The sequence below is a fragment of the Toxorhynchites rutilus genome, chromosome 1 (genome assembly GCF_029784135.1).
Source record: "Toxorhynchites rutilus septentrionalis strain SRP chromosome 1, ASM2978413v1, whole genome shotgun sequence".
In the NCBI taxonomy this organism is placed as follows: domain Eukaryota; kingdom Metazoa; phylum Arthropoda; class Insecta; order Diptera; family Culicidae; genus Toxorhynchites; species Toxorhynchites rutilus.
Window position 1 is genome coordinate 77,091,277 of NC_073744.1, and position 26,511 is coordinate 77,117,787.

The 26,511-nt window shown below is 37.7% G+C and overlaps 1 protein-coding gene across 12 annotated transcripts in view; it reads right to left on the reverse strand.

Moving 5' to 3' along the window:
* LOC129762307 (complexin) overlaps positions 1-26,511 on the reverse strand; it is a 727,632-nt gene that overhangs the window by 12,475 nt on the left and 688,646 nt on the right. For 11 of the 12 annotated variants that reach the window (XM_055760463.1, XM_055760461.1, XM_055760470.1 and 8 more), the window contains 2 exons: positions 13,722-13,854; positions 6,617-6,643 (listed from right to left, as the gene is read on the reverse strand). In XM_055760463.1, coding sequence (XP_055616438.1) covers positions 6,617-6,643; positions 13,722-13,854 — 160 coding nt within the window. The remainder of the gene's footprint in view (positions 1-6,616; positions 6,644-13,721; positions 13,855-26,511) is intronic. The other variant, XM_055760471.1, reaches the window with a different exon arrangement.

Below are 26,511 nucleotides of genomic sequence, written 5' to 3' on the forward strand. Positions count from 1 at the left end.
ATTTGTCCCACGCGCAAATGTCGCGAAAAGACACTTCAAGCTTCGTGGGAGTGTCTCGATAGCCCGTGGAAAGGGTTTTGTACCAAAAGAAGAAGGGATAACTATATGCAAAGATGGCCAAAGGTCGTTCGAGGCCAGCTCGGATTCCGAGGGTTACCATCAAAAAGTGGCAGTGCGTTCAATGAAGAAGATGGTGAAGGAATACGGGATCAACGACTTTTTCGACACGGAAGATCGTAGATGAAAATAGCAAGGTAAAGTCGAGGGCTTTGGAAAAAACTCACTTTATTACTAATCGACCCGGATGCGGAGCTAAGAGTCGAGTGATGTAAGAAAATGTTGAGCTTCCTTAAGCGAAAAAAAATCGGTAATCCTGTTTACCGACGAAGGATTTGTGGTCGCCATCCAGCCCAGATTGTAATCCTAATATGGCGCATCATGAAGGCCAAGGCCTGTTCTTAACGTAACCTGAGTACAGCAAGCCTCAGACAAAAAATAGAAAGTACAAACATACAAAAGCACTATCCACCAGACAGTATGAAAACCGACGTGGTGCCTTCATCGAAAAAAATTGCACCACTGTATGTGATATCTATCAATCTATCTTTGTTTCGAGCAAAACAGCTGTATGTGACATCAGTATTGAGAGAAATTGTTGTCTGCTAGTGTGACTTCAAAACTTGACTTGAATCCGCCTCTAGCGTTCTACTAGCTGCACTTGCTATTTCCGTTTCATGAAAACGTCCCCTGTTTTTTTTTTGGCACCATTACTGAAACACGTTGTCCTACGTCAGAAAAATTAGGTAATGATTTCTTAACTTTTAGTTTTTTTTTCGTTAACACCAGATGGGCCAACCACAAGAGCCGCACCGGGTACAATGTATGAATGTACCGTTTTGTCTCAAATTCCGAGCACTTAAGGTTTGTTGGTCATTAAACAGTGTCTCATTACTCAAAATGGCACTTTTTTCGCGAAATTAATATGGTTTTTGAATAATGTAGAGCCTTTTCTTTCATTTTTCCACCATAAAATTGATTTACAAATGTGGAAATACTGTCCGCAGATTGGATATAGCTGGTCTAGAACCTGCCCCTTCCGACCACCATTTCTTTCGATCGATGCAGAACGCTTTGAATGGAATACGCTTTACTCCGGGGCTGTCATAACAAAATGACCCTTCTTTCGCGACGGAATTTGTAAATTGCCAGAGAGATGGGAAAAAGTAGTGGCTATCGATGACCAATACTTCGAATAGTGTATTATTTCATTTTATTATTTAAATGGATATGTTTTTCGTGCAAAAGAAAACGAGTCGAATTAAGTTGCACACCCAAAATTATTTTAAAGAATTTACCTTACCACTTCTTTCACCCTGAAGGCCGCTGTAACCGTTTGAGTGTGGAGTAAATTTTGTGAGCATATGCCAAAACTGCGGATAAGTTTGGATATATTTAAACAGGTTTTAGTTTTTCAACTATCATTCCTTAAATCCATCAAAAAATGGATGAGCAATAAGCGATATAATCTAGATTTACCTCCAACATGTTCCCGAAAGACGAAATCCTGTGGTCAAAAGGGGTTCCTCGCAGTTTGGCGTATAACAAGCACTCAAACGATTAAAATTATAATTCCAGTATTAATCTTCAAACTATGACATTAAAAATGTCATGATAGTCTGACATAACCCTCCTGTACTCGCGTGCAAAATCATAGCTCGTATACACTCGCACGGTGTCACATTTCGTGCGTGTCTCTGAAATTGCTAATGTGTATGTTTAGGAGTTATTGATATTTATTAAAAAAAAAAGACAGGAATGCAAAAAGTTGACGAAATTCCCCGAAAAATTCTTTGTTTGGCAAGCTCTGCACTTATTTCAGGAAAAGTCAGGCACAATTACCAGGAGGATTGTCTGCAAAAACGGTTGCTGTCCTTTATCAAATGCCACGATGAAAACTCTTTGTTTTGGCCCGATCTGACACCTATGTCACTATGCTAAACAATGGTATTCAGTCAAAAACGTCAATGTTATACCAAAGTTTGTTATTTTTCCCGATTGTCCTAAGTTACGTTCAGTTACGAGAATGGGCTTTGATGAGATGGGCACTTCCTGAAATTGACATATTCAAAACGTCTTGAACCGAGCTTAGAAAATGATAAACAGTTTTTACACATTTGTGACATTGTTTCGGCATCATATACTTGTGAGAATAGCGCGAAAATGTCTTTGACTTTGTGCCCAATCATCGTCACATGGAGGAAACGACAGCTGAAACCAGGGTTGCCACCTATATTTTAAAAAATCAGAGAGAATGAAAATAAAAATCAGAAAGAAATCTATCCTCATATTGGGTTATCCTGAAAGTTCGTGCAAATTTCTGGAAAAACAAAAGCATAATTTTCATAGACAGACTTACATTTATTCGATTTTATTGTACATTCTACATTCTTATTATTTTGTTCTACAATCATCCACGCAGCTTAAACATTCCAATCTCCCAGAACAAGTTCGTTTCCTCGTGGAAACTATCGAAGACATTTTTTATGCTGGCCATAGAATCGAAGATTTTTCCATTGAGAGATATTTGTATTGATCTTTGTATCGTTTATATTTTTCCCAAAAATCTACAGCATCACTACAGTGAATTGAAGAGAAAACAATATTTCAATTTTTTCTAATTCATCGACCATACTTTGGGATGTCAGAAAATTTCGTATTGTGAACCACGAAAGTTGATTCTACTTTAAAATTGACGGCTAAATGTTCTATAAAATTTGATGATATTGACTTTGAATTCAAAAAGTTTCTTTTAAGTAATATTACACTCTGAACGTTTTCCTCCATCAAAAACTCTGCGGCACATACACATCATACAAGGTGAACCTAATCTCGTTATTATTTCTTAAGGTGAAGGTGGGAGGAAGCCAAAGATGGCTGCCACAATGGCGCTCATTTCTTTCATCTCCCTCCCTCACCCCTCGCCCGAAAATCAATAATTTTACGAAACAGTGTGACGAAAATGATCGTATGAAGAAAACTCGAGCTAGTGCTCTGAAAGTTAAATTTTAATTTTTCAATTTTCGGCAATGGTTTTGTTTGTATTGGTGAAAGCATCGTTATTTTTTCGACACTGATGTCAGACAACATCATCGAAACAGCTATAAAAACCACTCAATAAAATGTTATTCCTAAGTCATAGCGTTTCATGTCACAAAAATCAATGAAATAAAATTTTGTTGATATCAATACAATTATTGTTTTTACGTTTAATGGGTCTATAATGTAAGTTTTAGCAACTTTAATATTGGTTAAGAAAATTGTATTGCACAGCTCGGAACACTGTCACGGCTGCCTCTGCTGTCTGCTGTCGAAAAATTATTACATGCCTCGGCTAACGAAGAGAAGGGTTAAAGCGCTTCAACGTGAATACGTGATAAAAATACGATCAACGAAGGAAAACATTAAGGAATTATCAACATCGAGTTACTATGCGGAAGAACTTGTTAATACCAAAAAAGCCCCAATTCGCATGTGTTATAAATTTGCTCATGTTCCGCTCGCGTATGATCAGAATTTTACTTCATATGCAATTACACCTTCTATATATATTTATATTTGCAATTGCTCATCGGAACACATCGTTTATACATTTTACTTAAGTATAGAATTGTTATTGTTTTCAAATGTGTTCTAAGACTCGTGTCAGTGAAGCGCCACACTGTCTGATAAGTTGATTGATCTATTTACGTACAAACATCAATACAAACTGTGTAATTTACTCTTCTCTCACAAACACTATTACCCCATGAAAACACGTGCTTTTAGCTATACTACTACAATGGTTTCTTCTCACCTTCACATTAAATTCGTCAGATATTCAGGTTTCATGAAATTACTACTGTGCTACTACTTTGAAAATCCTCGAAATATCTATGCGTAATGAACATAATTCGAGATTTTGACTCTAGAAAAGCTTATTCAGTTGATTTGCATGGATAATACATATTGATAAAAGACGTTAGATACAACTTTGTATCAGGGGAATTCAATTTCATGTAAGCATTATACATGTGCGTACCGGAGAGCCATTATGACAGTTCTCATTCACAACCGGAAAAACTTAAATTTTAATTCCGATAAAGTAAAAAGTACAAAAATCAGAAAAAATCAAGATCATTTCTGAAAAAAAATCCTAAAAAATCAGGAAGGTTGGCAACTCTGGCTGAGACGCATCGAGAGCTCCAATAAGTTTAGGGAGATGCTGTTTTAAGCGAAAGAATTAGCTGAGATTGGATTCGTTGCTTTAAAAACGATAATATCATAGCTTTCGCATTGAGGAGGATAAAAAATCTTCGAAGGTGTTGAATTGAAGGTATTGCTCAATTTTGATCCATGCCAAACGCTAGAAAAGTTTTCTTCACACTAGGAATTATCCACCACGTCATTTCAAAGTGATTGCATGCGTTGGGACTGATTCAAATGCAAGGAACTTGGATTACTTATGATTTGAACCTAGGGTATGCTGAGCTTCGTTTCGCTGTCTGTAAACACTTTTACTCATTACATCGTACCGAGTGATGAAAAATGAATTTATTTCAGGAAAAGAAAATCATGAACTGATGCTTCTACGTCTTTATACTGTATCCCTGGTCGGTGTTATTCATTCGAAGCCGTTGAAACTGAGCGGCACGATTCACGATTCAACGTTATAGAACTTAATTGACGCGGTTGAGTCGAACACTGCGCAAAAATGACTACAATACGAGCAGAGGCACAAAAAGGGCATGACAATGCTCGACCTCACATTTGCACATCTGCTAAAACGCTCTTGGAATACTTAAACAGAAAGTACTGCTTTCACCCGCCATATTTACCAGATAATTTACCACCATTTGATAACGAAACTTTCAGATGCGCAGTGCAGAACGCAAGTGTATCGAATGAAACCGACGCATGATCTGCTCGAGCGTCCGTTCATATACATAATCGTAAATGGAGAAACTATTTCCTGGGGAAAATTTCCTAGTCATCGGTCACCGGTTCCAGACAAATGGGTCGAAAATGGCTGAGGATCCAGCTGTAATTGAAGTTTATCGCTCGAATCGACATCTCTCACAAATCGTAGACTTTTTGATTCGTCTCAAGCGAACTGACAAGGCCGCAGAGACAGCTGATGGGTGACTCTATTAAAAGCACTGACGCTTGTGGGTGCGCCACTCGAGCGTCGATGATCTATCGACGATGGAGGATTGGTGTTCGGATATAATCAACCTGACAGGTGTTCGATGATTTTCAAGAGGTGACACAGAAACCCATTTATTTACCCCAGTTGGAGGGGGTTGGTTCGCTCTCCGGGTGGCACAATCGTAAGTGTGGTTGCTGCTCTTCTGTCTTTCTGTGAGTGATTGACACGTGTGATACCTGGTGGTGGTGGGTGTTGTTGGTTGTTGTTGGTGGTGTTGTTCATGTTTGACAAACAGTTTTGTGTGAAAGGGATGTTTATATCCAGTCGCAACATATGGGGATAAATAGAGGTAGGTTGGTAGCGGTAGTAGTTGTATTAGCCCTAATACGATATCGGGAAAAATGACCACTTTCAAAGAAAGTGCTGCCATCGGTGCGAGTACGCCAAAAACCGGAGCGCGGGTGTACGTGTCAACAAATATAAACGCGACTCTCTTTCTCTTTCGGACTATTTCGGAGGAAGTTGGTACAAGATTCGTGAATGGCCATTTCGGAGAATCTTCATCACTTATCGCGTGAGAAAACAAAGATGGAAGGAGGGAAGAGTGTTGGAAGAATAGGAAGCATTCTAGTTTTGCGTGTGGAGTTCGGCGGAGTAGATTAATATCGTGCGTACTCTCCGTTGATTCATTTAATGGTTGAAGGAGTAGAAAAAGAAAGGCCGCACTTTCTTTGAGCTAGTTCTGTTGCTGTTGCTGTCATTGTTGTTGTTCATGCCTAGGAATGATGATCTTGGGTCGAATAAGGAACGCAAATTGGTCCTGTAGTATACATTATATGGATTTCTGCAGGTTTGTTTAAGGGGTTTTTGGGTATCTTGACTTGGGCGCTGGATTCTGTTGAGTAATTGGAGCGTCTTTGCATTTTTCTTTTCTTCATGAGTGACGTGAGTATATCGGTTTTGTTTCGACATCAACTGGATTGATTGTATAGATGTGTGTTTGTTGCGTATTGTTGTTGAAACAGCTATACATGACACAGAAAGAGATAGGCAGAAATATTTGAAAGAGAAAGAGAGATGGAGAGAAACAGTTTTTTTTTTGTTATCATGTATTGTCGATTTTATACAATTAACGATGCGGCGTTTTGCTTGAAAAGAACAATTAATGGGAATACAAAAATAGAAGTGTTGCAATATCAATAAAGAAGGCCTGAGGCAGCACGATTCTATTTAATCAAAAGATGGTTAAGCGTGTTGTAGAAGGAAAAACGTTGTTTTTTGTTTTTATTTCATACGCTTGCTAAGTAAATCCATTTAACATTTACGATTTAGAAGGAAAAATGTTAACATGATTATATCGTTTTCTTTGGCATATTTAGCACTTACTTTAACGTTTGAAAGTGATACATTACACAATATCTGGCTACTTACTTCTATTACTCGCTGACGGATCGCCATCTACAATGGGTGAGGGGATTGGTTTGAATTGCGTGTATGATGGGTTTAGAGAATGTTTGTTGGATGAAATTTGGAGAACTGGATTTCGTGTTAAAGCGTTGGCGAAATCATTGGCATAAATAGAGATAAAGATATATACATTTTACACACTAATAGGTCAAAGGGTTTCTGGAACGGAAGCTTTGTTTTACTAGATGGTCTAACACAATAATAGATCATTATTTTGTCTGGGAAGAAATGAAAGTATACGTCATATACTCGCAAGACACTCGTTTGGTTCAAATATTGCAATCAACAATATATATATATATATATATATATATATATATATATATATATATATATATATATATATATATATATATATATATATATATATATATATATATATATATATATATATATATATATATATATATATATATATATATATATATATATATATATATATATATATATATATATATATATATATATATATATATATATATATATATATATATATATATATATATATATATATATATATATATATATATATATATATATGTACGATACTTCCAAACTCAGACATCATTTTCAACTTTTCGTAATACATCCAGTGAAGATTTCTATGATACATGACTGCAAGTACAAAGATTTTAAAGCTTTTAAGACAGAAAGGATTTGTTCATTTCACCATTCAACACACGAAAAAGCAAGTGTTTTTTTTTATTCCTCAAAATGTTCACTGGACAGCTTTAAAGTAAATTTGAAAGCGAGGGAGATAGTGACGACGAAATAGTGCGAAGCGTTAGAAGAAAAGTTTCTAGTATTATCTCATCGAGTTCCGATTCGGATATTGAGGAACTATACGCAAGTTAAGACCTGGATGATATGTTAGAAGAATTTCCCGTAGACGACATAAAGATATAAAAGTATTCAATATTAAATTTAACTTTTGAGAATGATTTTTTAACAGTACATCTAAAATGTGATTTTTCTCAAATGGTTTATTGATTTTGCAATAACTAATTTTAATCAGATATGTGGTTTTTGGGTTACAATTTTTTGAAAGAAAAATCAATCATTTTAATTATGCCCTTTTCAGTTGTAATTTAAATTGGTCATATAATAATGAAAATTGTAATTTCGGTAGCTTCCATCATTTGTACCAAGTTTCAAAAAAATCGCAGAGGGTCGGGTCAGCAGCTGGTTGTTTTGGGGTGAAATTGCTCTTTACGAGAGTTGTATGAATAAAAGTAATTGTCCATTTTGAATTTGGATTTTGCATGATCTAATGTGTTCTACTAGTCAAGCCTTTTCATTCGATATCCCATCATGGGGTTTTGAAAAAAAACATATATCGCCATTTTGGATTCGCATTTTCACAAAAAAAATATGTTCTACTAGTCAATCCCTTTCATTTGATACCCACATTGATGGGGTTTTGATAAAATATGTAGTCCGCCATTTAGTAGCGGTCGCCATCTTGGATTTTAATGATCATGGACTACGCAGTTTTATAACGACAGCAGAGATAAAGGCGTGCTCCAAATTTCAGATCGGTCAACAGGAAGGAGGTTAGCCCTTTCATTACGGCAGTGCGCTCCGCCGAAGTGCTACCTCTGTACGGAGCACTGCGCCGCAAAGTATGCACATCGCGCTGGTGTGATCGAAGAGCAGTATGAATTTCATGTCGTCTAAAGACGACGCTCGTACACACAGCTCGTCTCGCGGATATCGTTTATAGACGACGCTCGTAACGAAAGGGTTAAATTTCTATTGATATGGGCAACCCTACAGATAAACATACAAACATACTTACAATAGGTCATGCTAAATAAAACCGTTTGAAAGTATAGTATAAAAACTATATTTTTTATGTTTTTGATTTTTTTATTATTCTTTGTATCCCATATTTACACTTAAGTGCCCAATCTATCAAATTCCGTTTAAAAATCCCATTCAAATTGAACGAGAAAAGTGTCACATCTGGGTGACGGGGCCTCTCAGGGAATACACCCATTACTCAGATCTGGGTGACGGGGCGATGAAAGTGTTAATCGGGCTACACTCGTGGATGGTCAACCGTGCCAAAAACTTGAGTTAACATTGAGTCCGACAGTCCGGGGCAGTTGCACATCATAGAGCACTAGAAAGCTCAGCAGTTGGAAGCTGAATCACGGGCCAAAGGAGAATGCCCTGAGATCCGGAAGAAGATGGCAGAACCTGGAGCGCTGTACCAAAACCATCGTTGGAACTGAAATCGTTTTGAAAGCAGGACTGAAGATGCCTTCTTAGAGGCACTTCCTTTAGCAAGGTATCCGGGCATATGAAAGTAATTTGCGAGACATTTATGGCAGAGGCAGACAGCAAGGCAGATAAGGAAAAATCGCTGCTTCGTGAGAATCAGTGAATCTTAGATTCTAGAACATTGGGTCACATTTCCAACCGCCGTGAGTTCTTTGGTCTACTGGCCGAGACAATTCTAGAAACTGATATGCTGTTAATGGCGTGAGCAATGAGCGGGATGATTGGAGCAGTTGTGAAGCTTGTAGCTCCAATGAGACTTGTGAGGTGTGTATCCAATGCAAGATTGATAGAAACGTCAGAGATAATGGATCTAGTTCACATCGATATTTGAGGAACCATGTGAACGACAACCATTGGTGGTCGGAAATACTTTTTAACATTTTTGACGATTCACGATTTATTACATTAAATTGCTTAAAAATAACAGAAAATGCGCTCCTCTCCCATACTGGTACAGCATTTGTATAATACATATGCCATAGCAATATAAGCCAGGCGAAACATTGCTTTTTCGCATACTTTGCCACTTACAGCGCCTAGACAGAAATGGATATAGATTCACGATTATGCTCTTTTTTTTTGCTCTTAGAAAACACCTTTCAACAAGCTCTTATTATGAGGAGTAACATTATCACGCATTTGCATTCCAGTCGGCCTTGGTTCGATCTCTGCTCGACATAGTTTTAGATTGTTTTCGAAAACGAGAGCGTGACGCTTGGAGTGCAAAGTTTTGAACGTTACAACTCTTTTGTGGTTGAACGGAGTGATATTTTAATCACTTCATTCGAAAGATAAAATGTCTAAGAGTTATATGCTTGTTAATTATTGACCCGTAAACTTGTTTCAATAACTTAAAAATTGCTTTGGAAATAAGTTATCGAAATAACACAAATCTGTATATAAACGAATTCCCGCTCGAAGATCCACTTTTTTGGAGGCGAATGAGCGGAAAAGTTCAAATTCTCTTGAAGCCAAACAGAAGAAAAAGAAGAAAATCCACTCAGTTGGGATTGTGCAGCGGTTGATGTACGATCGCTGGAAACTGTGTGTTTCCCTAACACAGACTTCAAAACCATGCGGTCAATAGGAATCGATATTGCAAAACAGATGCAAGATGCGGGTACTTTTGTACTCGTATGCATTTCTGCAGATCGAAACGTGTTTTTTTACACAGATTTCAAAAACTTACGAGCCTGGGGAAATTGGCATAGCAAAATAGATGCGAGCTGTGGGTACTTTGGTACTCGCATACATTTTTTGCACACAGGTTTCAAAACTAATGAGCCTTTTACATGTTTTGGAAGTTCACGATAAATGAATGAAATGAACAAGGCATCATGTCATACGGCAGAGTTGGCAACGAAGAACGTATCCTATCACTATGCATTAATTGACCTTAATTGGGATTTGCTCGCAATTGGATTCGGATATTGTTTCATTCAATACACTCAAATGATTACTAAGAATTACTGGCCAAAGTCCTACGTTAACCTTGCGGTTATATCTTAGGTATAACCCACCCATAGTTTTTTTTTGGTAAAATTCCAAGTTGAGGTTTAATCTGAGAGAAACAGATGTCTGCTCTCATACATACAAACATTTCAAAGCTCTTGAAAAAGGTGCTATTATTTGTCCATTTCAGCCTTCAGAACACGAAAAACCTTTTTTGCTACCTTAGATGGTATTTTATTTGCCAACGCTAGTTTGGGTGTATGCTTTTGAACTACTTTACCGATTCGGATGATCTACATATCAAATTAAGTAGGTGGCCATTTCAATTTTAGGGTGGCCCGAGAGATAATTTTGTTCTCATTTTTTCCAAAAATTCCTTTTTTTTAAAAACACATAACTTTTGAACTACTGAACCGATTCAGATGATCGACATATCAAATTAAAGCCAATCAGCTATCAGCAATCAGCTATTGTACTTGCAGAAATCTTGGATGTTGGTCTAATAATTTTGTATAGTTTACATTGACTCGGGACCAAGGGCGCTATATATTTTTATTTTTTTTTATGAAAGCTAAGATTTTTTTCAGTTAACATATCCAAAATACAGAGATGCGTTATTTATGTTATTGAGTTATGGTTTTTCAAAATTAACCGATGGCCCGAAAAATCATTTTCCCCCTTTTTTTCCAAAAATGACTGTTTTTTTAAATGCATAACTTTTAAACTACCGAGCCGATTCAGATGATCGATATACCAATTTGAAGCCACATGGAATACCACATATGCATAAAAATTGGATTCTAGTCGCATAGATGTGGTCCAGTCGCTTAGGAATATTGAACGAAAACTGAAATCATGTTAACTTTGCAAAATCACTCGGAAACGAAAAAAACACCTCTCTGATATTCGGATATATTATGTAAGAAAACCCGTGGCCGAGTGGTTAGCGTCTCACATTATCATGCCGGGTGTTCGGGTTCGATTCCCGTTCTGGCCGGGGGATTTTTCGTCAAAGAAATTTCCTTCGACTTGCACTGTGGTCACGCGTATTCTAGAGCTTGCCCCTCGGAATACATTCAAGGCGTGTTATTTGGCTTAAGAAATCTCAACTAAGTATTAAAAATGACGCTCGTTAATGCATACGTTGAGACGGCAAAAGTTCCACAGGGAACGTTAACGCCATTCAAGAAGAAGATGTAAGAAAACATCAGCTTTCGAGAAAAAATTAAAAAAAATATGATGACCTTAGTTCCGAAACCATGTAAGCTATGAAAAACAATTACAATCAATAATTACGAAAACAAAATCTGTTTTTTTTCAAGTGTAATGTTTTTCAAACAAAACTAGCTCATTGGCTTTAATTTGGTATATCGATCATCTAAATCGGTCCATTAGTTCAAAAGTTATAAATTATTGAAAAGGTCATTTTTGGAAAAAAAAAGTGGAAAACTTGATTTTTCGGACCACCATAAAATAAAAATGGCCACCCTGATGAAAAAAATGAAAAACACGGGTCTAATGTTTTACGATGAGGAATAAAACTACCAATTTTCATGAGAATCTGACAATCACTATATCGGTTTGGCATGAAATTTAATTTTGCGCTTGACCCATTCTTACCCCCACTCAGTGTAAATAAGAGGTTATTTCGAAGATATTGAAATTCGAATGGGACAAATTTTTGATGTTCAAAATCAATAATGATTATCTGGCAAGACTTTAAAGAATATTTCTATCCAATATTTACAATTCTAGTAGTTCTGTATAATGCTGGGCATGAGATTTTTTTCTGAGGTGTTATTTGACGGATATTTACACATCAAACTTTTATAAATTATTAAATAATAACTATTTGTACTACAGTTAAGTATTATGCATTGTAAGTTGTGGAATATGTCTACTATTAAACGGCTCACAGCTTTCGAAAATATTCGCAATATTTGTCAAGATATTACTAATAGTAACTTTCTCCATTTTCGACCCAATTACTCCCCCATAACCCCATTTCACCCCCATCGACGGTACTTCATAATCATTCACTGCTGTTTTTGCATCAAAAACAATGTGATAATTGGGTAATTTGATATCAATTCATAAAATCCGAAACGTCATGGAACGGTTTAATGAATAGGTGCTTCAGATTCTGGGCTGGTCAGCTTGTTTACCAAATCCCTGTCACTCTGTCAAAACCCTGTCAAAAACTTATGGGGAGTGATCGTACGATTGGTAGATGCAGTTCAAAAGCTGTATTCTCTGTGTAGAACGAGAATAACACTGCAACATAGCGCAGCTTGGTCAAAACCACCCCGAATGGGCTATTTGAACTGATTGATAATTAAAAATGACCTACGCATTAGAAACTTATTGTTATTCGTGTGAAATTGACGTTAATTTGGTAAAGGAGTGAAAGTGTTTTTATGTCGTTCATTCAACCGACTTCTTACATATCTCTGGAAACTCAGAAAAAAGGAGTGGTTCTATAGTTATAAAACGCAGTGTATGAACAATCTCATAATACTGAACGGTAGCCAAAAACGAAAAACTGGAAATCATAAGTGACGAGCGTGCGGATGTAATTTTGTGACTATGATATCAAGTATTTTGAATGCATCTATGTCAAAATTTTACTCACTGGTGATTATATCTCAGCAGGTAGGTAATTATCGTACTGATGTTAGGAACATATTAAATAGGCGAATTTGTTTGCAAGCGAAAAATTGTGAATGAATCAAAAACCCAACTGGTAGGGTAGGTCAGACCGCGAAAAGTTAGTAATGGAGATATTACAGACAGTTGCTGAAACATTGAATAATAAACGAGTGTCTTGCGGTGTTGGTCCGCTAAAAATTACTTGATGATCTATCATTGGACCTTGTCTTCAATAACTAATGAGCGTGAAAATTCTAATCAGCAAATGGGTAGAGAAAGGTCGAACCGAATAGATGGACTTCATTTAGAAAAGAAAACAAACAAAATTAAAAATCCGAACCGAAGATAACACATTTACGTTTATTGGAGGTCGTTTTCAGTGATGTATACAAAAAAAAGCATAATGAGTGACTTAAAAAAAAAGACAAAAAGAACACACAGATAATCTGTCGGGTGGAAATTGGATGGGAGATATTGTCATTGAATTCCATCGTAAGAGGTATTATCGTCACATGGATGTGTTGTTTTTTTTTACTTTGCTAAGAAAATTTTTCTATGCACTATAAGTGTATATGGTCATCTTATCGGCCACGCGAGGGAATCTTCGTGGGGGCTAGTATCGAAGCAGCGCGTGAGCTTCACTTCCAGCACGCCATGCGACGCACCCAGCCGAAATACTTACTCGTGAAGTCGTCCAGATCCTCCTGTTCAGCCTCGGCCGCCAGTTCCTCGGGCGTTTTCTTTTTCCGCATCAGCGGGTTGGGTTCCTCCTGTGGTGCCTGCTCGACCACTTCCTCTTTTTTCTTTATGTTATACTGCGGGGAAAAGAGAGAGACAGAGAAAGACAGTAATTAATTTGACGCAATGAATAGCGAGAGCGAAATGAAGTTTTAATTATCAAACTTTTTGGATTTGCATTTTCGGCAGGCGGCCGAATCAAACATAATCCCTACGTTTTGTTCTGGAAAGATTTGGGCGATTATACTTTGTCCGCTGCTGCCGCGGTGACGACCAGAATGGCCGTCGGTGTTGTCCACGAGCCATTTCGCGGCGGTGCGAAATATGTTCCGAGCTCAAACAGCAATTATCATTATCCCGTGGTGGGTTAGGCTATAATTACGGCACCGAGACCGAACGGTTCGCGTCCGTGGTGGGTTGACTCGGTAGAAAAAGGGAACCGAAACGTAGAACTCATTTCACACCTGACGACCTGTGGCGTAGCCGGGAGCTTTGTTAGCTCGTAATTTGTCCGAATTGCCATTAAACAGCTAATTGAACATTCGTGTTAGATTTGTGTCGCTATTTTCGTACGAATTTGTTCGTTGTGTCCCAGTGTGGCCAATGGCTAGGATTAGATTAGATTTTGATGGTCGTTGTTCTGGTCGGGACTAACGTGATAATGATCGCGAAGAGGGTCAGGAAAGGGAGCTTGATGTGCCATAATTATCGCTAACGTATTGACCGGCTTCGGGTGAAATTGGACTTCGTTTTGTCTAAGAATTGCAGCAGAGGACTTCTTCCAACTCTTAGTATGAAAGCCGCATATAAATGGCTGCTTAGCAATTTATTGATGCATTTTAGATGCCGTTTACTCTCGACCAATAACAAAACTCCGGAATGCTCTACCATAAAGTGTGAGCTAGTCTTCGTGATGAATGCAATGTTTTGTGCCGTTTAAGCGATTTTCATTTCCTTCTCTGTGCTTTGGAGCATCGTTTCAAGCGGAGGTGTACGGCTACAATGAGTCTATAAATTTTATGACCAGCATGATTTAATAAGTGGATGTGAGACAGACCGGGAAACTCTATGCCTTTCAGCTTGGTTGTTTTATTGGTATTAGAGCATTTTATTGATGTGGCTATAAATACGGTCGAAAAATGTAGGCCAGGACTGAAGATTAATTGATAATTCTCAATTAATGGGGAATAAAAATCATTCCGCGCTCGAAGTTGTAAAGGTTTATATCATTAGTGATTGCTTCAATTGAATGTTTGGGATGCATAATTGGCGCCACCGAGTACACATTTTCCAAACGCATTAATTGAGCACTGCAATAAATTTGTATTACGGTGGGAAGCTATTGATTTATAAACAAGCTCATTGAAATAGTCGGCTACGGCATGAATTTGATGACATTCTTGTCGAATAAATCCCACCATGGAACATGTAGAATGTGTGAGATCGAACTCACACATTCTACATGTTTGTTTTTGTTTACAAACTATAATCTGAACACCCTTTGAAGTTCATCCACGTGGACTAGCAACAACGAAAATCTGTCAAACTAACGTCCTTGCAACAAAAACAAGCTGTACGAGATAAGTGAAACAAATTCATATTATTCACAAATGTGAGTTCAAGTTTATCTCGAACTCGATACAATTTAGTATTAACAAAAAATTAGTAGAGTATAGAGATGTGAAGCTGAGTGAATGTTTTTATATCTTGTTCGCGAATTCGCGAATTCGTTTTTTTTTCGCAGCAAAAGCTTGAGAAGTTCTCACTCGCGATATTTTTCAGTGCAGCTCTTTACAATGGTGCGCGATATCGCTCGATAATCTGTCATAATCTGTCTGTCAAACCTGCATACCTGCATCATACTGCCCTTATTTGTTATGGACAAGGTCGTACTAGATTGGTGGAACGAAATCATATCGCTAGAAGTGTGAATGCAAGTATAAAATTCCAGACAATTTTTTATTTCTTTAAAAAAAAACCCGTTCCACTTTTATCTCGAATTTCCGACTTTCAACATAAAATATTCCTAAAAGAAAGCTGCCAGCATAAAACCAATGTGTATGTGTGATAGATGAAAATATTCTAAAGAAGTTCTAGTGCGGGTGAACATTGAAAATAATGTCATTATTTTCACATTATTTTCTATGGGCTTCACGAAAATTCGTGAAACCCATAGAAAGGCGGGGTTGGGTTGTAGAGTGTTAGTAATTAAAAAACTAACAAATTCAACCGGATACTAACAAAAATGTGTAAAAATAATTATGAATATGCAGCAATACGCTTGCATTAGGTGATTGACTCAACTCTCACTTGATGCAGCGTTTCATATGTATATAGCTGAACATTTAATTCGATACTAGCTGACCCGGCAAACTTCGTCACGCCCAAAATTAATTTTTTGTTATCATATCCACGTTTTCTTACTAAGCGCACGTTCATGGGTCCAATCGCAGAACTACCCTTTAAAATTATTTTTTACTATAAAATTTCAGTACTTCTACCAAAACTCGACATTATAATATCGGATTATTTTCAGACACAATTCTCGTGCAAAATTTTCCATCCACTTGCAATTAACATGTTTCTCCGTTACATGGAACAAATGTTTGATTAAAAAATATGATAGAATGAAGACAGACCTAAATCGGACAATTCCTTTCTCGAGTTTCATTTTTATTTATATAGATAGAAGACGACATATAGTGTGTTATATCACGTTAAAATCCATTTCCACTTTCGAACGAAGATCAATTTCGTTACCGCAAACATCAAATGGACTAACAACGCTTGTCAATGTGTAATTGTAGAACACATGCGAATTGAATTTTCCCGTTTTCCATCAGAGTTTTCCGAAAATTTTCAATTGTCATGTTTGGTTGTAATATGTTTGGTTATAATATTGGGTTGGGGAGAAAGAAATGTCGTATATTGTCAATATATGGCAACACTTAAACATATCTTGTGTTGTACTTATCGCATCGGGTCATACTATACGGCTATTTAAAGACGACAACCTGTGCTACAAGTGTCGTTTTGACAGTGTTGTGATTGTCTTTTTCAAATTCAAGTTATAGCGCGTCAAAGATGGAGTCCACCAAGCAAGAAAGTCGCCATATTTTACGTTTTTACTACCTGCGAGGTAAAACTGCAACGAAGGCGGCCGAAAAAAATCGTGTAGTTTATAGACCCGATACTGTAACGATTCGCACAGCACAGCGTTGGTTTGATCGATTTCGTTCTGGTGTAGTGGCTATCGAAGATACACCCCGTACTGGTAGGCCAATCGTCGTGGAAACCGATAAAATCGTTGAAATCATCCAAGTAGACCGGCATGTGAGCACTCGCTCGATTGGCCAGGAACTGGGTATAGACAATAATACCTTTTGGAACCATTTGCAGAAGATTGGATTCCAAAAAAAGCTGGATGTATGGGTGCCACACGAGTTGACACAACAAAATCTTTTAGACCGAATCAACGCCTGCGATGCACTGCTGAAACGAAAAGAACTCGACCCATTTTTGAACTCGACCATTTTTTGATGGTGACTGGTGATGAAAAGTGGATTACGTACGACAACCTAAAGCGAAAAAAGTCGTGGTCGAAGCGCGGTGAGCCCGTCCAAACCAACGCCAAGCCTGGATTGACGGCCAGGAAGGTTTTACTGTGTGTTTGGTGGGATTGGAAGGGAATAATCCACTATGAGCTGCTCAACTATGGCCAGACCCTCAACTCGGTTCTCTACTGTGAGAAGCTTGACCGTTTGAAGCAGACGATTGTCCAGAAGCGACCAGAAATGATCAATAGGAAGAAAGTCTAACCACCATAGAAACATTGATTGCATCCGAAAACCTCAATATGCCTAATTTGGTTTCATTTGCTTGAATAATTCTCGAGTAATGCAGAAATTTGTGTTTCATTTGTATGGCAGCCCCCTTCCCCTCTCTTAGAGAGGGGGGTGGAGAGTCTAACCATCATAGAAACATTTATTGCACCATAAAACCTCCATATGCTTAATTTGGTTCCATTTGCTTGATTAGTTCTCGAGTTATGCAGAAATTTGTGTTTCATTTGCATGGCGCCTCCCCTCTTAGAGAGAAAAAAAATGGATCGCTAAATGTGTTCACGAAACCGGAGGTAGGAATCGTGCGATTTGAGCCGTCTATATTTTGTATTCGTTTCTGCCGGTTGATCATTGGAGAGAAACATCGGAAAATTTTCGGAAAACTCGGAAGCAAAACGAGAAAATTTGGAAAATTGAATTCTCATATGTTCTACAATGATATCGTTGTTAGGTTAGTTCAATTGGATTTCGCGTTTGCGGAATATAGCTTCGTGTTCCGTTAGTGTGAAATGAAAATGGCAATGGGTTCTAATAACGCGCTTTGAAAATAAAAATTATGAACGAAAATCGACTATTCTGTATTAAACATGTATTCTATGTAACGGAGAAATATATTATTTATATTCCTATAGATGATTGATCAATGAAAAGCTCTGCGATTGAATCCATAAAGGTTCGTTTAGCAAGTATTCATATAAAAAAAACATATTTTTGAGTGGGTCGAAGTTCGCCGGGTCTGCTTTCTCTCAGAGACTATAAAGCTCAGAGAAACAGCTTGTATGAATGACAGATTTCATCAATCTATTCCCTTCATGCCCACCAGCGAAGAGAAGAAACCGTTCCTCCGGTGAGCGTGTTCTCGCTGTATTCGTGGGTTAATTCTCCAGTCCGCACTCTTGTTTTCCTGCATTCTCTGAGCAAATAATAGAGATGCCAGATGTGAACACATGTTTTCGTTTTAAAGACATTTAATTTTGTTAAATCATACCGAGGTCATTTCAAAGTATGTAAAAACAATTGTTTGTGTGATTTATCGAACATGATTTAGAAATATCGTGATGGTTTGCTCATTTTTGTTCATTATGATTACATTTGAAGACATTTATTCGTGCCATGCAGAGATATTTTAAAAAATCATCTGGCATCCCTCACATCCAAGGTATTTCTCTCTTGAGAATGCAATCCGGTCAAAAGCGAGCATATTGCCCGATCGAGGATATGCCATACTGCCCGATGGTAAGCTGATGCGGAAAATATCAAATTGAGAAGGAAATGAATCCTTTCTCACCATTTTCTTAATCTGAGATATTCACTGGGAACTCGACTCAACAAATATGACCCACATTTATCGCCTCTGAATCGGTTACAATCAACAAAAACCTTATAGATATGATGTAGAAAATTACATCGAAAATCGCTTCCAAAGAAAATTATATTTCTTATTTTTTTAAAGCATGTTACAATTGTAAAACTTTCATGTTAGAATTGTATCATTGACTAGCACGAATGCCTATATCCATTGCATTTCTATTCTTGCTGGTTTACGAGAAAATCAGGCGGGTCAAATTGCCCGACGGGCGCGTTTAGACACATCTCCTCTACATAATAAAATTCGTAGCATTTGTTATTCAGTATCTAAAATACAGAACGATTACAGATGACTGAGGGTTAACTAATCTACGTACTGAAGTAGTTGTAACCTTAATTTTCGAGAGCACGGTCAAGATAAATCCATTCTCGCTTAGGGGGTGCGGGGGGCTCTTCAATATATCCATTTTGGTGAAATTTAGGTGAAACGTTATGATAAAACAACGAAAATAAACTTTTCAGATGGCGACGAGATTTATAAATTTGCTCGCTAGAAATTTAGTGTTTTAGTGGTGGATAAGTACATGTTTCGAGAAACTAATATTATAGTAGTAAACACACAGGTCTGTTAAGTGTGCTTATATGGAAAACGGTATGTTTTTCTGAGCATTTCATAGAATTATTGAGGCACTTTTACTCGACTCGTACCTGGGTTAAGACGGCCAGAGATGTGATTTGCCATAACAGATATCATTTGAACGCACCTAATTGACGAATTCTTTGAGAAAATCACACTTCTTTTTTAGTTGGTTGCATAACTTAAGTCGCATTCATGATAAATATGATTTGTTTTCAGATGCCACATTTAATAATGTTTTATCATGCGCATTGAGCACGTTATAGGTAATTCAGGGAAAATAACAGTATCACAATTTTTATACCTTTTTTGATTTATCATATAACATTATGAAATAAACAGTAAACCTTCTGAGAATCAACGTGATTGTGGAAAACATCCTAAAGATCGATGTTGACACAATGAAGAGCTTCAATTTGGTATACATTGTGTTTGATTGTACCCCATGTTTAGGGTGGCAGTCATACCCCGTCCTCCCCTATATCAGCAATATGAGAGAACGATACAAGAGGCATATTGCAAATAAGCACGGATTAACCTTTTCCGCTTACTTTGCCATATACTCGGTCCTTGTCGCGAATAGAATACGGTTTACGTTTAGGCTCTCCTTTTTACTCTCAGAAAACACTTTCCATATATACTTTTAAGATCCAACTTTATTTTATAATGTGGTGTAATATTCTCACGTATTTGCGCAACACCACCAGTGGCTATGTACAAAGCGTAGTCGTGTAAAACAGTTTTGAATTCTAGTCGACTTCGGTTTGATCCCTGCTTGGCATCGCTTGGACTTTTTTCGGGTAAAATTCCAACTGACGCTCAGTCTGAGAGAAAGAGAGATCTGCTCCCATCCATACAAATATTTTAAAGCTCTTGAAAAGAGTGCTTTTATTTGTTCATTTCACCCTTCAGCACACGAAGAAGCATTAATTTTGCCGAAAGTGACATTTTTTTCTGCCAACGCTAGTTTGGGTGTGGTTGCAGGATCTGGTGAATGGATACTCTGTCGCTTTTTGCTGCATCCGGAACCGTGTACTGTGCTTTCGGCGGGAGCGCAACAAAATAATCTGAAAACAAAAATCCGAATAAATCCATCGAGATTGTACAAAATTAAATGATCGTTAATCGCTATCAAAAGTGGCGACTTTCATTCTAAAAACCATAATTATGTACGCAACCCATAAAATAACTGCCATCAATGTTGGACTGAGCCGCATTTAATCCATAATGATGAAAAATTAAGCATAAACCGATCATCGGATGTGGCAACTTCCCGAAGAGCCAACATTCAGAATTAACAGGATACTTCCCGAGATCGCACTAATGGCGTCAGCAATCCAAAATCAATGAAACCACCGATTATCATTACCGAAACTGATGCTGGCTCCAATGTTTTCCTCGTCCCTTCGCCGGAAGCTCAAATTTCGGCTCTTGCAAATGCGTAACACTCTTACAAATCTTGTTACTTCCACCGGGCTAGGGAGGGGACAGGACAGGGAAATATGATTTCCTTCGGTGCGAGGGGCCGCAGCTGATACTGTGAATTTTATTTCCTTCCCCCTTGGAAGACTGCTGCGCGCGATCTTATGCTGCAGCCTTAGCTGCCGTCAAAATTAACGAGCCGGAAACACACCGAGCTGCGAGCTATTTTCCTCGGGAGCGCCGAGCAGGCAGGTCAACGTTTTTGGTTTTGGGTTTCATCCCCTTGTGGTGCTTCGTTTTGGTTGAACAGCAAATCCATTTTGATCCCAACTAAAGCTTCTCGGCTACTTTTACGAGACGGTCAAAGCGTCATCGGAGGGGCGATTGGGTCCAGCTGCCAGTGCGCGCTCGGCACTGCTCCGTGAGTAACACTTGGAAAACGGTTCGTAAATCCCATCGTCCTTCCTTTCCACCATTCCATGCGTTGGGATAAAAACATAAAAACAAAAGCCTCGAAGTGCGAAGCAGGAACAAAAAAAAGGATTTTACTTGAACCGAGTGAGGCAATGGGGCCGATTTTGGGCCAAGTTATTGGCTGCGACGGAAAGAGAACCTCATTTCGTTCCCAATCAACCATGATACGGATGCGTTGGTTTTACTGTTACGAGAAGAGAAACCATTATTCCGTTCATTTGCTGTTGCTGCCGCATCCCGAAAATGGGGTTTCCTTTTTGTTATTGTGGGGAGCCAGGGGAGCTTTAAATTCTCCCGATTTAGTGTTTTAGAATCAAAGCAGATGCTTTGCACAGCCAATGGAATTCAAAATTCCGACAACCAGAGACCGGTGGTGTAAACACTATAAAAAAGTGATCCTTTAAAGTGAGCCAGTTTTCTTGAAACGAAGCACAAAAGCTTCTACCATTTTTTTCCAGCTTGTCCGAGCCCCCTTCCAAAACGCAAAATTCGTGCAAAACGCGATTTATGATGATTCCAGCAGGGCCGCGACGACCACAAAGCGGTGCTGTACGAATGCGAATGGGGATTCCGGTTTATTTTTTCTCCGTCTCTCCACCTGAAACGCAAATAATTTTTAAATTAAAACCCACATGACGTTCAAAGCGGATTCCTTCATTTTTTCCCGGTCGTGAATGTGCAGCCGCTGTGGATGAATTGCAGCGAATCTGGCCCGATGCCTTTTCAGACCGCTCACTGTCCTGTCCGAACAAAGATGGCAAACGCTTATGGGAAAGTACTCAAAACCGTGAAAAATGGGTTTTCAAATTCATCATCCTTCTCCCAGAGAGTGGCATATATAAAAAGGAGGAGGAGAAAGAAAAATACAGCACCAGTGAGCTGCAACTTATCGCCGCTCGGTTTGTTGTTGGTTCTTGCAATTTTTCACTCGGCGAAGTGTGAAATTAAAGCTCGTTATGAGCCAGGAGCAGCACGGCGATGATGTATCTCTGCAATTTATGGGAAGTTTTGTAATTTATTTGGCAAAAAACGCAGACGGAATGGAGAAGCGCGGCATACGCCATCATCAACCATATGTCTGACGAAAACGGCCAAATTGGATTCTTGTGTGTGGTAAATAACGAATGGTAAGTGCTTTCAGCAGAAATGGTGCGCTCTACGATGGTAGAGAATATTCCTATTCTTTCGGAGCAGCAAACAAATTTCGTCATGCAAAATTCCACCGGATGTGGAAGGAAGTCTGATTCCAATTCGTGATGAGGAATCAAAACATAAACAATACTTCAATACAATCGAAATTTGTTTTGGATCTAATTTACGGTATGTCTGCAAATTTCAACATTGAACACTTCGATATTGAGAAGATTATCATCCTTATTGTTGTTATCGAACGAATAGAAAACGTTCGAAAGTATGCCTCAATTTCTGCACTCTGAAAGGTGAGCGGACTTCAAAAGCGGTATGAACACAACGCATCGGCTCGGTTATTCAAGACTGCATTAGAAGATATCCGTCCATGTCTTTAACTCACTGAACTTCTATACCGTTTGATGATTAGGAAAAATGTTTGATAACAATTTGCTGTGAAAACGTCGATTGAACAATATGCGTTCAACCTGCATGTCAAAATCAAAACTATGTGCCTATAGTTCATAGAGTCAAGCAAATTCGCGGTTCGAGAAGTACGTACACTTGGGAAATGCAATACCTTCAGAGGAAAATGTAAAACACATTGTTCGTTTGACAATTCTTTCGTTCACATATTTTGGAAGTGCACGATAAATGAATGGGATGAACGAGGTATGTCATAAGTCAGACTTGCAACGAAGAAACATCTAAAACAATGAACGAACTAAATTGCGATTTGTTTGCAATTGAATTCGAAAGATGTTTTTTCCGGATCTCAATCACTTTTTCTGGCGTCGCTTTCTGATCCATCGCTTGTTGGCCGTTACTTTGACCTACCGTGTCGAAGTTGTTTGCTGAAGGAGGACGCTTTTTCTGATGTCCTTTTCATCACTTTGTCAAGAAAGAGGAAAAGAGAAGAATCCATCTGCCTGGACTGGTGTTTGTCATCCGCATTGACGGCATTGAGCTTTGTATTACGAAATGGGGGAGTAGGCATAACAATATGGGTTTGCAGAATAAATGAACACACTTTTCAAATGAAAATTGTGAATGAAAATTATTTTTCAAAAATCAAATTAGTACTCTATGTAAATGTAAATCACTTTTTCTTGCAAGTAGTGAAAAAATATCATACAAAAATTGTGTCTAAATATAATTTTATATTATAATGGTATGTTTTGGTAAGAAAATCTGAAAACCAATAGAAAATAGTTTAAATTAGGGTCAGGACAACGTAATTCTAGTAGGTAAATAAAGTAAAAAAAACTTCATACAAATTTTACCAATTTAAAACTGTATTAGGGCCGACTAATCTGATAGAGAATAGTTGGCCTCATACAAACTAATGTTGTATTCAGATGTCGACACCATTCCGCCGTCAACGCGAATTGCTGGAAAAAGAGCGCGTTTTCTGGAGTCGTTTTGTCGCTCTTTCACGATGAGTGATTTTTTTTTTCGTTCCCAAATTTAAGTGTGTGTTTAGTGCGCCTATTTATATTCATGGAATTTTCAACTAAATTTCCAAAAAAGGGAGACATGTCTTAGTGATTTTCATGTTTTCGATGCGCTTATTCTTCTAATTTTCAACAAAATTTTTAAAATGAGACAGAACTTTTTTTTTTTCCAAACGGCTAGTGTGGGTTTTGTTTGCATCGAGTAAATCTGGGCATTGAACTTTTTCCTTTTGACGTAGAACAACGTCTTTCATTAAGGGTACCAAATCAGAAAACAGGTCATGTTTTTATGAAATAAAGTTAACGTTAATAACTATTTTTGCCACGAACGGATTTTGACGATTGAAATACCAAAAGATCTGTTTTTTACGCTATATAGTACAATCCCCTGGTGTGTAAACGGTTTAAAATGATGAAGGAGGACTGAAGGAGGACGCTTTTCCTGATGGCCTTTTCATCACTTTGTCAAGAAAGAGGAAAAGAGAAGAAGGGAGCTATGCATCTGCCTGGACTTAGTGCTTGTCATTGCTGGAAAAAAGCGCGTTTTCTGGAGTCGTTTCGTCACTCTTTTACGATGAGTGATTTTTTCTTTTCGTTCCCAAATTTAAGTGTGCGTTTAGTGCGCCCATTTATATTCATGGAATTTCCAACTAAATTTCCAAAAAAAGTGAGACATGACTCTTAGTGATTTTCAAGTTTTCGATGCGCTAATTCATTTAATTTTCAACAAAATTTTCAAAGTGAGACAGAACTCTTAGTTTTTTTTTTCAAAACGGTGGTTTTTGTTTGCTTCAAGTAAATCTGGGCATTGAACTTTTTCCTTTTGACGTCGAACTACGTCTTTCATTAAGGGTGCCAAATCACAAAACATGTCACGTTTTTATGAAATAAAGTTGATGTTAGTAACTATTTTTGCCGTGAACGGGTTTTGAAGATTAACATACCAAAAGATTTGTTTTTTACATTATATATTACAATCGCCTGGTGTGTAAATGGTTTAAATTGATGAAAACTAGAAGCGTTTCCATTTTCCCATACATTTGTCATTTGTGAGCTTCCCTACCCATGCTGTTAATAACGAGCAACTTATCGGCGATCAACGAAGGGGAATGATTTAAAGTCTCCGTAAACAAAGAAGAGAAGAAGAAGAAGAAGAACGAACGAAGGAGAATATTTGCCTGGAGCCTGGATCTCGCTGAGGCAAACTTTCAGTATCGTTCTAGATACGAAACAATGAACATCGCTTGTTCTTCCTTGTTTTCCGTCATCACATGTCTTCGTTTCGGATTTATTTATTTATTTCGTCAATCAACACATGTTTTTAATTTGCGCTCTATTCATTGTGATGTCAATTTTGTCGCAATGACGATTGTACATAAGCATCACTATTTGTTCGCGTTCTATTAAATATGAGTTAAGCCATTTCAAAAGACTGTGTGCTATTCCTATTTTTTTCCTATAGTTTGAAGATTAATAATGGGATGTCGATTCGATCAAATGCTTTACTAAAGTCCGTATAGAGGGCTTCTACGTGTTTTCCATTGTCCATTGCATTTAGTAAAAAGGTGATGAATTCTAATAGGTTAGTTGATGTAGAGCGTCATTTGAAAAAACCATGTTGTAATTCGACTTTTTACTTGTTGAAAGATTTTTTCATTAATAATTGATTCAAATAATTTAGGAATGCAAGAGATAATAGCAATGCCACGGTAATTACGTAAAGACATAAAAAGACTTTTACTTTGGGCCTGATTTGAAGATAGGCACTAAGAAAGATTGTTTCCATTTGTCTGGGAATATTCCAGTTTTTAAAGACATATTGAAGTAAGTTCGTCAGCCAGGTTCTTGAGGATTACTGGTGCAACTCCGTCAGGTCCTGGGCCTTTCGATGGGCTCAGCTTTTTTAGTGTTTTATGTATTTCCTGATATGTGATATTGTTCACAGATATGTCGTTGGAAAATTCCGGTAGAAATGAAAAGTAATTTCGGTCACGGTTTTGTTCGGAGAATGTGGTATAGACTTCCTGAAAAAAATTGCCAAAAAGGTTACATATTGCTTTCGAAGTGTTACTCACATTCTCGTCGAAATGCATACGTGATGGAATATTATTGCTCTTAAGTTTAGACTTCACGTAATTGAAAAAGTTCTTCGCACAGGATTTGACTTCAGATTCGACCTTCCGATCATATTCTTCTTATGCGATATTTATGGCCGAATTCAGTTTTTGACGAATAAGGTGGTAACTAAATAAATTTTCATACGATTCTGTTAGTTTATACTTTCTGTGTGCTTTTTGTTTTAGATTTTTTAAATTCTTCATTTGTGGATTGAACCACTGAGGATATTTTTCTTCGCGATTGAGCTGTGGACGCGACCAAATTACTTACTCGTTGATGTCTTTGGTATTGCAATCATTACATCAAACTGACGCTAGTCCATTAACCCTTTCGTTACGAGCGTCGTCTATA